Here is a 13,568-nt window from a genome sequence, read left to right as displayed (position 1 = left end):
AACCACACATTGCACACGCTAGAGAGCAGATCGAGATCCGGGATAGGACCGGAGCAGTGAACGGCGGCAGGGGGCAAAGCAATGTCCCCGCGTCCCCAAATGGCCCCCCTCCCCAGCGGCCCCCTCCCGGGTCCTTCCAGGGTCGGCCCCGTTCGCCAGTCCCAGCCCCGTTCGGGCCCCGCCCGGCCCCGCCCTCTCCCTACAGCTCTGGGCAGACCCGCCCGCCGGAGCCGGAGTTACAAGAGCCGCCTCCGCGCAGGGGGGACCGGCCACTCGGAGCTGCTCTGCCGCGGGGACTGCACCGCCCGCCCTGCCAGACCCGCCCGGACCGGGGCTTGTCACCGCCAGCAGCCGCAGCACCGCAGCCTCGGGCCCCGCGCCGGCTATGGCTGTGCCCTGGGGCTGAGCTCTCAGGTAGGGGCGCCAGGCGCACCGGGGCGCCGTCGGGGGCCAGGGCACCAAGGGCGGCTGGGGGGAGGTGGGTTGCGGGGCTCTGGCTGGGCGCGTAGTTGGGGGTGTCACTGTGAGGATTCAGTTTGGAACTAACGGGGCCGCCCGGGGAGGCGACGCGTGGCTCGCTGGGAGCGGAGCGCTGCCTCCGGAGTTGGGGCGCAAGTTAGTTAAAGTTGGAGAATCGCTCCGAAGTGCTTTGCTTCACTCAGTGTTTCACCGGAGGGCGGACTGTTGGCTCCACTGCAAGGCAGGGCGCCCGGTTCCCGGCCTGGTGGCTTCTGTCCCACCTCCTCTCCCTGAATGGGGCGGTGGCTCAGGGGCTTCTTCGTTCGGATCCCGTGTTTAATCGAGGGGAAGTTTCCGAGATCGCCTCCGCTGCCCCCCGCGCCGCGCGCCCCCTCCGCTGTCCTTCCGCGCTCCCGGCACCTCCGCCCCTAACCGCGTCCCGAGTCGTCCAGGCCCCACCCTGTTCTGTACCACCGGCCCCTCAGCCCCTTCTAGCTGCCCCGCCCTAGGCTTGCCCCTCCGTGTTCCCCGCTCCAGAAAATCTTCTTCCTTCTTCCTCCAGAAAACCTCCGGGCCGCGGAGCCTGGAAGTTTGCAATGTGCCTCCCAGCGGGACGGGTGGGGAGGGGGACATAATTAGGGAGATTCCTACGCTGGGGTGGGCGAGGAGGGGGTGCTGTGCAGCGGCCAGGCTTCGGGACCGCCCCTTCCCCTTCGGAGGCGGCGCTTTTCCCCCACCCAACTCCCAAACCCGTCCGGGCGGGATGGCCCCCGCCCCAGCGCCTGGCCCGGCGCCAGCAGCCTGAGGAATGTGGTGGTTGGAGCCGGTGACTAATTCAAACCAGAACTCGGGGAGGAGTGGTGAGGGGCAAAGGGGAGGAGGAAGGGGCTGTGTGTGGGAGTTGGAGGCAGGAGCCGGGCAGGGCGTGGGAGGAGGGCTGCTGCGTTCGCTGGAACCCTGCGCTCCAGTGGTGCGCGCCAGGAGAGGGGGCCCGGGGCGAGGTCCCGCCTGGGGTTGGAAAGGCGGCGTGCTTAGGGTGTGTGCAGAGCTGTGTTATGTAAGGCTTTCCCAAGCGAGGAGGGGCGTGCAGTGTGCGAAGGCCTGAGCCGCCCCTGGCAGGGCCGGGCGCCCCCCAGCAGTGCCCAGGCCAGGATGTGGGGGCGCAGCCCCTTGGCGGCGCTGACCATGAGGGACTCCAGGGGCCCAAGCAGGGCTGGTGTGCCCCTTGCTGGGAGGGGTGCGGAGGGGGCAGATGGGGGTTCTCAGTTGAAGCCGAGCCCAGACAACCAGGTGGGAAACAGCTCTGGCCCCCCTGCAACAGTGAGGCCACAGAGGGTTGTGTGAGATGTGTGTGCTTGCCGGTCTCGCCGGGTGTGGCTCCGGTCGCGGCGACGGTGGCGCTGAGGTGCTACCAGGGAGCGTGCGGTCGCTGCAGAGTGCCCTGCTCTGTGGAGGGGGTTTGTGGAAAGGCATTGCGGGAGCCCAGTAATTGGTTTTGAACTCGTCTTCGTTAGAGTCCAACCTCGGATTGCAGGGCTTCTCCCCTCTGCTTGCCCTTCCCGGCACAGCGCAGCGCATGGTGGGTGTGGGGTCGGTTTTGTGCAGTACAGTGAGGGGCTGCCGTAGTGAAGTTGAGGGAGTGGAAGAAGGCGTTTAAGGGCCTCTGCACCCATACTGGCTAATTCTGGGGAGTAGCTCTCGCTCTCACTTTCATCCCTGCCTCAAGAGGGAAATCCCGGGGGCAGGGTGTGGCACTCACTTCCTTTCAGAAGCTGAATGTGGGGAAGCTTCCTTCTCCTGCCCTTAGGGACAGCAGCGCTGCCCACCGCGCACCGCGTGGGTAGTGGCGTGTGCAGAATGGGGAGGCCGGGGAGCCCCTACAGTTAGGGACACCTCTTTGAGCTGTGAGCTATGGGCTGGGGGGGAGGGGACTAGGAGGGTGAGAGTGGAGCTAGGACAGGTCGCAGGGTTTGGGGGCTGCAGATGTGGTTAGAGGCTGTCTGAGCCCCTCTCTAAAGCCTTTGACGCTAAGAGGCTATGCACAGGGACGCTGATCAGAGAACGGGGACACGTGGGGAGCCTCATAAGTCATGTGGGCTGAAAAGGAGGCCCACCGCAGCGATTCAGAGGTCCTGGTCTGTGAACTCCTTGAGAAGCTGACCCCTCGGAGTTGGGGAGTTGTGCCAACCAGACATGGCCAGGGCCTGGGGTGGGAGACAGGGGCCTGTTGAGGGAGAAGGCCAGCGTCAGCCCAGGGCAGGGAGGCAGCTGGGGGTCTCTGGAGTCATCTTGACCCTCGAGAAGCCCTGGGGAAAGGTGGTGAGTGCTGCCAAGGTTGGATTCTTTTGCTGGACTTGGAATTGGCTGGCGGGTCCCAGCAGAGCCAGTCACCCGGAGCCTGAGGAGCTGGTTTGAGGAGTTGGGGCAAAGCCGTGGGGGCGGAGGGGTGTGTGGGTCTCTAGGGTGTGGTCATTACCTTCTTCGGAACTTGGGAACCGCCTGGAGACAGGCAGAGAGGCGGACCGGGAGAGCTAGTCCTACTCCTCATGGGAACCCTGTGGCTCTCCCCCCCACTATTCCGGAGGCCCCAAAGTTTCTCTCCCCGGAGCTGGGCTGGCCACGTGCTGTGCATGCCTAGGTTTGAGGAAGGGTGGTGGCCGCTGGGGAGGATTTAGAATGTGCTACATGGGAGGTGGCAGTGGCAGGTATCTAGGGCTTTCTTCCTTCTCTTCGTCCCCCATGGGTTCATCTATGCTGGGATTTCCCTGGGCTCAGGCCCTCAGCTAGACTCCCAGGGCTTTCTGAGTACCCAGTTTCCAGCGTTCCTGGGTGTTCCTGTGGGAGTGTGGGAGGCAGGTGGGTGGGCCACAGGAGGATTCCCAAAGAATGAAGCCCCTTTTCGTCCCTGCTGGCCTCAGTTCCCACCAGGGCTCGGCTGGGCTGTCGCTGGCAGTCTTAGGTCAGTCACTGTGAGCACTGCAGGAGTTGCTCGGCTGTGGCCTCAGGTCCTTGTGACCATGTCACAGCCGGTGTCTCTGAGTGAGGTGTGTGTCATTGCCTGTGGGAGTGTCTGGCCATTTGGGAATGAGGGTCATCCCCTTGTAGCATGCCTGGATGTGTCACCTCTGCCTGCATTGTCAAGGGGCTTGGAGGCAGAGGATGGCAGTGGCATTCTGCCCTGGTGGTGGCAGTTCCTGCCGGCCCGCAGGGGTTGTAGGTAAGGACTGAAATGAGTTTCTCGGTCCTGGACAGATCTGTGCCAGCAGTTTGTGTCCAGAGGCCTCTGGGAGGTTGAGGACAGCCTTGGGGGTGCAGGTCCTGGCTAAGCAGACTGAGCAAGGCACTGCGCACGGCCTGTCGGGGAGGGGCATCCTGCCTGGTCTCCGGGGGCCGGAGCGGAGGTTCTGGGGGAAGGGGAAGTGCCTGGAGCTGATCCCGTCTACCGCTACTTGTCCTGGTGGGGCTGGGGCAGGCAGCTCTTTGGCGACAGAGCCCGAGCGGCCTGGCCCCAAGCCCCTGTAGTAGCGTGGCCCGACCGCTGGGGGGAGAGCAAGCAGCGCCCTCCCCAGATTGCAACCTTGGGTGGGGCAGACAGGCAGCTCCCAAACTGTAATCTACCCCCTAGGGCAAGACCAAGCGTTCTTCTTCACCCCCTCTCCTATGGGACGCCACCCTCAGAGCTGGTATCTGAATCCCAGTGGTCCTGGGTAAAGGCCCACTCTTCCCTGCTTCTATGTCCAGGTGTGGGGACTCCCCACTGGAGAATATGCTGTCCCTAGCACCCTCCTACAAGGAATGTGGAGAGTCCGTCTTGGCTAGGGAGGGAAGAAGGAATCTCCCTGACTGCTGGAAGTGAGAGCTTGGAGCTTCAGGTCTTCAGAGCTCACTGGGAGCGCGGGAGGGTGCTGTGCATGGTCCAGGTAGAGGGAGATGGAGAAAGGCATCATAGCAGAGTCAGAAAGCAACCAGCTGGCGAGGTCAGGGTGTGGGGGGCTGCCCTGGAAGTCAGCATGATGTGAGGGGTCAGGGAAAGGGGGTGATGGGGAGGAGAGGGCTGAGTGACTAGGCTGGAAAAACTTCCTCCTCATGGGAGTAGTGACTGCGGTGGTGCCTCCCTCTCCTAAGGGCAGGGAGCAGGGAGGGGGCCTGGCAGGTGCACACACAGAGGAGGAGGTACAGACTCAAGGGACACAGGCGCCAGGCGAACAGGTGTGGGGGCCTCCATGACAGGTGTCTGTTGTGAGCCGGTGAAGGCTGGCTGGGGCTGCAGGCTGCTCTGGGCTGTGTAGAGTGGAGAATGCGGCTGAGGCTCTCCATGTGTTCATGGTGTGTGTGTGTGTGTGTGTGTGTGTGTGTGTGTGTGTGTGTTTGTGTGTGTCTCCTTGTGTGCCTTTCTCTGGGGGTGCCTCCAGCGCCCGAGTTGCCTGTATTTTGCAACATGCTCGTCTAATTCTTCCTGGTGACTCCATCTCCCTAACCTGCCCCTCCTCCCTGTACGCCACCGAGAATTAGCTAGGTGGGTTTGTAAATGTCCTTAATGCCGGCTTAGACTCTGAGACGTCTGCACACTTCTGCTTCGGTTGGAATGGGCATAATGTTTTTTCCTAAACAAGTCTGGCAGCTGCATCCCGGAAGGGACATCACCCCTGTGTTTCTCCTTGTTCCTTTGGCCCCAGGGTCTCCCTGTCACGACTGATTCCATCTCCCAGCAGTGGAAATGCTTGTCTTGCCCTGGCAGCGCCGGCCTCTAGCGGGAGTCCGGTGCTGGTTGAGCCTCAGAAGGAGATGTTAGCTTGTCTCCCCCTGTTGGGACCCAAGAGAAATCTAGATAGAAGTGGGGTGGGGCTGGGCAGCTCAGGGTCCTGACCCCCTGGGGACCCAGCCTCAGTAAGTCCCAGAAGCAAAAGGCCCCTCACATGCACAGCTCTGGGATGTCTGGCACTGTCCATTCTGGGTTCGTGGCCCACAGGTAGGGTCGGGTTGAGGCTGGAGCGTGAGGAAGCGGGTTTGGAGGCCTCTCCAGTTTCCCACTGGTGTCCCTCTGGCTCTCACGCCAGTGTACGTCTCTCTTTTTTTTTTTTTCCCAAGACGGAGTCTTCTTCTGTCTCCGGGGCTGGAGTGCAGTGGCTGACCTTGGCTCACTGCAACCTCCACCTCCCGGGATCAAATGAGTTTCCTGCCTCAGCCTCCCAAGTAGCTGAGATTACAGGCATCCACCACCATGCCCAGCTAATTTTTTTGTATTTTTAGTCGAGACGGTGTTTCACCGTGTTTGTCAGGCTGGTCTTGAACTCCTGACCTCATGATCTGCTCACCTCAGCCTCCCAAAGTGCTGGGATTACAGGAGTGAGCCACTGTGCCTGGCCGTGTAAATCTCTTTTCTGTGCATCTTCCTCTGTGGATTTTCCTGTGTCTCCTCCTGTGTACTTCCCTGTGCCTTCATCCCTCCACCTGGGCAAAGACCGTTGGCCTCGGGTGGTCGGACACTTCTGGGCTTGCATTTCAACTCTGTCCCACACTTGGGCAAGCTGTCTTATCTCTGGGGCCTGTTTTCACATCTCTAAAATAAGGATATTAATTTTCTTTTTTCTTTTTTTTTTTGAGACAGAGTCTCACTCTGTAGCCCAGGCTGGAGTGCAGCGGCACAATCTCGGCTCACTGTACCCTGCACCTCTTGGGTCCCGGTTCAAGCAATTCTCCTGCCTCAGCCTCCCAAGTGGCTGGGATTACAGGCACGAGCCACCATGCCCAGCTAATTTTTGTATTTTTAGTAGAGACAGGGTTTCACCATGTTGGCCAGGCTAGTCTAGAACTCCTGACCTTGTGATCCACCTGCCTCGGCCTCCCAAAGTGCTAGGATTACAGGCGTGAGCCGCTGTGTCTGGCCAGGATATTAATTCTTTTCACATAGCATTATCATTTGGGGGTTGAATGAGACCCCAGGTGTGGGACGTTGCCAGCACAGTCCCTGGCACACAAGAGTGCTCTGTAGGATTCTCTCTACTTGTGTGTGTGGGTTTTTTCTTTCAACGTGGAGCTTTCTGTTCCTCTTTGCCTTCTGATGAGTGTTTATGAGAGCAAGCATACTGTCTTCTGGGTGTGTCTCTCTGAATAGCCTCTCTCCCCTCCTGATTTCGAATGTTGGGGGGCTTCCCTTCTGGTAGGGGTCTCTAACTCTGGGCGTGAGTCATTTCATTCTTGGGATGGGGACTGCTTCTCTTGGGCCTTGTGTGTATAGTGGGTGGATTGGCCCATGTTCGTGCTGATGTGCTGGGTGGAGGTTTCACTGTCACTGATGCCCTCCCCACTGGGGGTGGGGGTGATTTTTTCCTCCTTGGAAGGTCGCCCACTGTGTCCAGCCTGTGCTGTGTGGATGGACAGTCGTGTGCCCCTGTGTTGTGTATTTTGTCCTCTGGTTTGGTGCATTTGGGCACTGAGGCCTGTGGTCTTGTCTCTGGGGGAGTGTGTATATATCAATTCCTGTCATCTCGACACTGACGCTGGCTGCAAGGCAGTCTCTAGTGCAGTTGGCCTGGTTCCCATCCTGGCTTTCTTTATACTGGCTCTCCAGGGAAGGGGCACCGTTCTCCGAGGGCAGTGGAGGAAGGAGCTCCTCTGGAGGTCACCCCTGGCAGAGGCCATCTGCTGGGGTCGAGAATCTGCTTCCTGGAGTTCTCCTGGGTCTCCTTGGCTTTGGCCACAATCCGCAGGATATGGGCCGAGCCCTGCCATTTGGCACATGCTCTCTGCAGTTTTGAAGTGACAGGATGGCCTGTTCTCTCGCTGCTTCTGGCCTGAATTACAGTCTGTCCCACAGTGTCATGCGTGTGTGCCGTCACCTTTGCAGTTGGAGCGGCCTTACCATCTTTTCTGCCCTCCAAGCAATCTTCTGCCTTAGGGGGTCTCCACTCTGGCCCTCCTCTTTCTTTATTAAAAATAAAATTAAACTTTTTATTTTTATTTTTTGAGACAGTCTCTCTCTTTTGCCAGGCGCCAGGCTGGAGTGCAGTGGCGTGATCTCGGCTCATGGCAACCTCCGCCTCCTGGCTTCAAGCAATTCTCCTGCCTTAGCCTCCCGAGTAGCTGGGACTACAGGCTCGCGTCACCATGCCCAGCTAATTTTTGTATTTTAGCAGAGACAGGGTTTCACTATGTTGGCCAGGATGATCTCGATTTCTGACCTTGTGATCTGCCCACCTCAGCCTCCCAAAGTGCTGGGATTACAGACGTGAGCCACTGCTTCTGGACTAAAATTTTTATTCTTTATAGAGATAGGGTCTTGCCATGTTGTCCAGGCTGGTTTCAAACTCCTGGGCTCAAGCAATCAGCATGCCTCAGCCTCCCAGAGGGCTGGGATTATAGGTATGAGCCACCTCGACCAGCCCTGCCCCGCTTCTTCTATCACGAGAAAGAACTGTTGGGATCACCTTGCTGTGGGCTAGCAGGCTTGGGGACCAGGGCCCCAGCACATACCCATTCTCTCCCCTCTCTGGGCTTTACTCTCTCTATCCTTAAGTAACAGGCAGCACTATCCCATAAACTCTCGGCAGTGGGGGAAGTGCTCTGTGTCCATGCTGATATAGTAGCCAGTAGCCACCTGTGGCTATTGAGCTCTTGAAATGTGGCTAGTGCAGTTAAGGAGCTAATTTTTTTTTTTTTTTTTTTTTTTTTTTTTGAGATGGAGTTTCACTCTTGTTACCCAGGCTGGAGTGCAATGGCGCGATCTTGGCTCACCGCAACCTCCGCCTCCTGGGTTCAGGCAATTCTCCTGCCTCAGCCTCCTGAGTAGCTGGGATTACAGGCACGCGCCACCACCACGCCCAGCTAGTTTTTGTATTTTTAGTAGAGACGGGGTTTCACCATGTTGACCAGGATGGTCTCGATCTCTTGACCTCGTGATCCACCCGCCTCAGCCTCCCAAAGTGCTGGGATTACAGGCTTGAGCCATTGCGCCTGGCCGATGAGCTAAAATTTTAATGTAATGGAATTTTAATTGATTGAAATTTAAATAGTCATGTGGCTGCTGTGTTGGGTGGCACGACTCTAGGTCTCTTCTAGCTCCGAAGGTGGTTATGGCAATTGGCTGAATCGTGCAGAATTCCCCAAAGCTCCAAAGACCCTCCTTTGGGTAGCAGCAGGGCAGAGCTCTCAGCCTCTGGGGAAAGCTTGGCTGAACCTGACTCGAGTGGGAGGAGAAGGAAGGGCCACCTGGCTTGGTACAGGCTCCAGAGGTGGAGGAGAGACTAAGGGCTGGGACCCAGATGCAGAGAACAGGAAACCCTGGCTACATAGTATCCCACACCCCTACTTCCGTATCCCCTTAAGTACCTCCACGCCCCTCCTCGCAACTGAATGGCCCAGGTCAGATGAGAGGAGAGGCCCTCCAGGCTGTGCCGGGACAGCAGGGCCAGAGCCAGAGCAGGCAGGGTGGTTGGCAGCCCTACCTGGCCGGGGAGCCGTCGGGTGCTCTGCCATGGTCAACCTGCAGCCTCCCGTCCTACGCCTCCAGTCCTCGCTGGGTATGGATCGGTCTCTACTTAGGATAGGTTCTCCCCTCCTCAGGAGCCACCTGGGTTGAGGCAGGTAGCAAGTTTCTCCCGGCCTCAAAGGGGACTCCTGCCTGAGGCCCTGTCAGGGAAGCGACCTGCCTGTCTGCAGAGGAGTCCTGCTTCCTCTGGCACCTGGGGGTCTGGCCCAGGAGACACTTTGTCCTTGGGGTTTTAAGCACGACCCTTTGCAGGTCTGGAGCTGTTGCAGCCAGCTGCAGTGACTCACTGGGGAGAGGGGGAAGGAGGGAGGGTGGGGCCGAGGTGTGGGCAAGGGTGAGCTGGCTCAGCTAGCTCTCTCCCCCTCGATGGCTGCTGGCACAGCACCAGGATGCGGGGTGAGCAAAGGGGCCCTGTCCCAGGAGGAGGACAGGGGTGTCCGGGCCGTCTGAAGGGGTGGCTTCAGTTCTGAGAGATGAAGTCTAGAATCTTTTTTCCTTCCCTGCCTCTGCCTGGCTCCTTATCTGCAGGGTTGGACACTGGGAGACAAGGTGCCATTGAAGCCCCAGCTTTGCTGTTTCACCCTGGGAAGGGTCAGAGTGATTTCCCATCGCAGCCTCCTCTGTGGCCAGAGGGGAGATGGTGTTTTCCCCAATCCGCACCTGAGCCCACAGGCTCAGCGCCTTTGCTCACCTCATAGCCAGCACCTGTGTTGACAAGGAGGCCCATTGCCCACTCCGAGTTGTCAAAGGGGAGATGGCAATGCCCACACGTGGTGTGGGCAGCCAGTGTCGGGGCCTGGGGTCTGCGTTTCTTTCATCCATGTGCTGATCTGTCTGAGTCGGGAACTGCTAAGTGCCCACACATTCTCAGGAGACACAGTCCCATCCTCAGAGGTCCCCTCTAGCACCTTCAGGACTCCATGTATATTTCATTTTCACCAGAAGGCTCCCAAGCCTTCTGGAATATTCTGCGGCAAAATCAGTCACAGCCAGTACACCTTGCTCGTCATGTGTATCTGGGACAGGAACTGAGTCTTTTGTTTTTTTTGAGATGGAGTCTTTCTCTGTTACCCAAGCTGGAGTGCAGTGGTTAGATCTCAGCTCACTGCAACCTCCGCCTCCCAGGTTCAAGCCATTCTCTTGCCTTAGCCTCCCGAGTAGCTGGGACTACAGGCGTGTGCCACCCTACCTGGCTAGTTTTTTGTATTTTTAGTAGGGATGGGGTTTCACCGTGTTAGCCAAGATGGTCTCGATCTCCTGACCTTGTGATCCATCTGCCTTGGCCTCCCAAAGTGCTGGGATTACAGGCGTGAGCCACTGCGCCTGGCCGGAACTGAGTCTTAAATCTCCCTGTGTGGCGTGTATGTGCTTGAGTGATGTGAAGTCACCATCTGATGCCAGCATGTAATTAGATGCTGGGCCCAGCTGTGTCCATCCCTGGCCGGTTCCCTCTGCAGTGCAAAGTATAGTGTTGAGCATATGGAGGCAGCCAGTATGCAGGCATTGACTGACTGCTGAGAGTTTCTGGATGTAAACAGCCAAAGGAGGGGCTTTGGGTTAGGTTCCCCATGACCGATAGTATTCTCCACACCATTTCAAGTGGTGGCCGCTGTCACCATTTTGTGTGGGTGGCTGTAGTCTGTGGTCCTGTGCAGAGTCCTGCCTGGTGTCTTTCCAGGGTGCCTGCAGCTGACAGCTCATCCTGTGGCTGGAGGGTGAATTTGTTCCTAAATGCTTGCGCCTATAGGGGCCTGGCTCAGGGCGTGGTGTGGGCAGCCAGTGGGCCCCGACTCACCATGGCCCTAGGCGGGTTCAGCTGGGCTCTAGCCTCTAGGGCTTGGGTGGTGCCTTGTGGAGCTGGGGCCTCCTTTGTTCAGGCAGCTGCTGGTGGCAGGGCTCCCAGAGCTCTCAGCTGCTGGGTGAGACCGGGTGGCCCAAGTCTGTTGCTGAGGGAAGTAGGACACTGTCATTCCTGCTGGAGGCAGCCTCTGAGGAGTCTCCTGCCTGTTATAACCTGTTATGGGGAGGCAGAGTTACAGACTCGGGTCCAAGCCCAGCAGAGTTGGGCTGTCATGTGTACCCCGGGTAAGCTGTGTTCTCAGAGACTCAGTCTCTGTCTGTGAAATGCACACAGTAATGTCGCCCTCTTGCAACTCTGGTTGAGAATGTAGCAAGAGGCTGGGTGCGGGGCTCCTGCTTAGAGTCCCAGCACTTGAGGATCATTTGAGCCCAGGAGTTCCGGACCAACCTGGCCAACATGGCAGAACCCTGTCTCTCCAAAAATACAAACAGCCAGTTGTGGTGGCACGTGCCTGTGGTCTGAGCTACTCGGGAAGCTGAGGTGGGAGGACCACTTGAGCTCAGGAGGTCGAGGCTGTGGTGAGTCATGATCATGCCACTGCACTCCAATCTGTGTGACAGAGACAGACCCTGCCTCAAAAAAATAAAAAGCATGTGGTGGGGGTGTGCATGTGAGGCTGCTCCTGCCGGCCGGTGCTCTCTTCTTCTTTATTCTCTTCATTTTCTTTTCCTTATCCTTAATATTCTTTTTTTTTCTTAATTGCATTTTTTTTTTTTTTTTGAGACGGAGTTTCGCTCTTGTTACCCAGGCTGGAGTGCAATGGCGCGATCTCGGCTCACCGCAACCTCCGCCTCCTGGGTTCAGGCAATTTTCCTGCCTCAGCCTCCTGAGCAGCTGGGATTACAGGCAGGCGCCACCACGCCCAGCTAATTTTTTGTATTTTTAGTAGAGACGGGGTTTCACCGTGTTGACCAGGATGGTCTCGATCTTTCGACCTCGTGATCCACCCGCCTTGGCCTCCCAAAGTGCTGGGATTGGCTGGGCGCGGTGGCTCATGCCTGTAATCCTAGCACTTTGGGAGGCCGAGGCAGGTGGATCACGAGGTCAAGAGATCGAGATTGCACTCCAACCTGGGTAACAAGAGCGAAACTCCGTCTCAAAAAAAAAAAAAAAAAAGTGCTGGGATTACAGGCTTGAGCCACCGCGCCCGGTCTTTTAATTGCATTTTAGGTTTTGCGGTACATGTGAATGAAGAACATTCGAACATGCAAGATTGTTGCTTCTTCTTTTTTTTTTTTTTTTTTTGTGAGGTGAAGTTTTGCTTTTTTACCCCGGCTGCAGTGCAGTGTTGCGATCTCGGCTCACTGCAACCTCCACCATCTGTTTCAAGCCATTCTCCTGCCTCAGCCTCCCAAGTAGCTGGGATTACAGGTGCTCGCCACCACACCCAGCTGATTTTTATTTGTTTATTTATTTATTTATTTATTTAATAGAGACGGGGTTTCATCATATTGGTCAGGCTGGACTTGAACTCCTGGCTTCAGGGGATCCACCTGCCTCAGCCTCCCAAAGTGCTGGGATTACAGGCATCAGTCGCCGTGCCTGGCCTGTTGTCTCCATTTTCACAGATGAGGAAATGGAGGTTCAGAAAACTGAAGTGTCCTGCCCAGGGTCCCACAGCTAGGAGGAAGCAGAGCCAGGATCTGACTCCGAGTCTGGTTCCTCCGAAGCCCCTTTCTGCTAAGCCAGGCTGGAGGGTCATGGACAAGTGGAATTGACGGCGGTGGTGGGGGTCGGGTTGATGGCGGTTGTGGGCTGGCCTGAGTAGCAGAGTGCCTGGCTGTCCCTTGAGTGGGGACTTGGAGCATACCAACTGCCGACTGGAGTGTGAGGATCATCATGAACTTTTCCCTAGGTTGTGAAGATTCCGGACGAGAGAGACTAAGGGGAAGAGAGGAAAGCGGGGTGGGCTCCTGGCAAGGCATTCGATCCTGAGTGGAATCCTGCAAAGGTCAGTAGCTGGGAGGGGCAGAGAGAGGCAGAGGTGATGGGATCGGGGGAGGGTGGGCCCGTATGGATGGGAGGCTGGGGCCGTCGGGGGTAGGGAGAAGGGCTGGCTACCTCTGGGGCCAGTTGCCTCCGCTGTCTCCTTTCCCTCTTCTCTGCTGTGCCTTGGGAGAACTTCCACAGTGGAAGGACGCGAGATGAATTGCCCCACCCCCAACACCTCACCTAGCAGGTGAGCCGACCACAGGGGCAGGTGCATTGCAGATGGCCCCACCCCCTGGCGTTCACAGCACCAGAGATCGCTGGCTTTCCCATGCCCTCATGTCTTCGCATCCCCACTGACCCCAGCTCCACTTCCTCACCTCGTTGCAGATGGAGAAGGAGGAGGAGACAACTCGGGAGCTGCTGCTGCCCAACTGGCAGGGTAGTGGCTCCCACGGGCTGACCATCGCCCAGAGGGATGACGGCGTCTTTGTGCAGGAGGTGATGCAGAACTCCCCTGCGGCCCGCACTGGGGTGGTCAAGGAGGGTGAGTCATCCCAGGGTGCGGACTGGGTGCTGAAGGTTGGGGGTAAGTGGGGGTGTAGGAGGGAAGGGCAGGGAGCAGGCAGAAATGGGCAAGTGACTGCGAAGGGCCCGTTCCCAGTGGCATCAGGGTGGTTGGTACCCAAGCCCTGCCCTCCCTTGGTCACTCTGTGTCTGTCACTTGTGGTCCTCAGGGGAGGCAGTTGTGTGGGGGTAGTGGAGACCTTACACCTGGCTCCCACCCACTAGCTCTGCAGATTTGGGTGCCCAGGTTGGACTGCAGTGGCT

General features: G+C 57.9%; 1 protein-coding gene across 3 annotated transcripts in view; it reads left to right on the top strand.

Annotated features, from left to right (window-relative positions):
* Window positions 1–245: 245 nt before the first annotated feature.
* AHNAK (AHNAK nucleoprotein) overlaps window positions 246–13,568 on the top strand; it is a 112,543-nt gene continuing 99,220 nt past the window's right edge. The window contains exons 1-3 of one of the 3 annotated variants that reach the window (XM_074401597.1): window positions 246–414; window positions 12,664–12,759; window positions 13,128–13,284. In XM_074401597.1, coding sequence (XP_074257698.1) covers window positions 13,128–13,284 — 157 coding nt within the window. In that variant the 5' untranslated portion in view covers window positions 246–414; window positions 12,664–12,759. The remainder of the gene's footprint in view (window positions 415–12,663; window positions 12,760–13,127; window positions 13,285–13,568) is intronic. The other 2 variants (XM_039470553.2, XM_039470548.2) reach the window with 2 other exon arrangements.

Source organism: Saimiri boliviensis, chromosome 6 (assembly GCF_048565385.1).
Source record: "Saimiri boliviensis isolate mSaiBol1 chromosome 6, mSaiBol1.pri, whole genome shotgun sequence".
NCBI classification, from domain to species: Eukaryota; Metazoa; Chordata; class Mammalia; order Primates; family Cebidae; genus Saimiri; species Saimiri boliviensis.
This window is presented reverse-complemented; position numbering and strand designations above follow the sequence as displayed.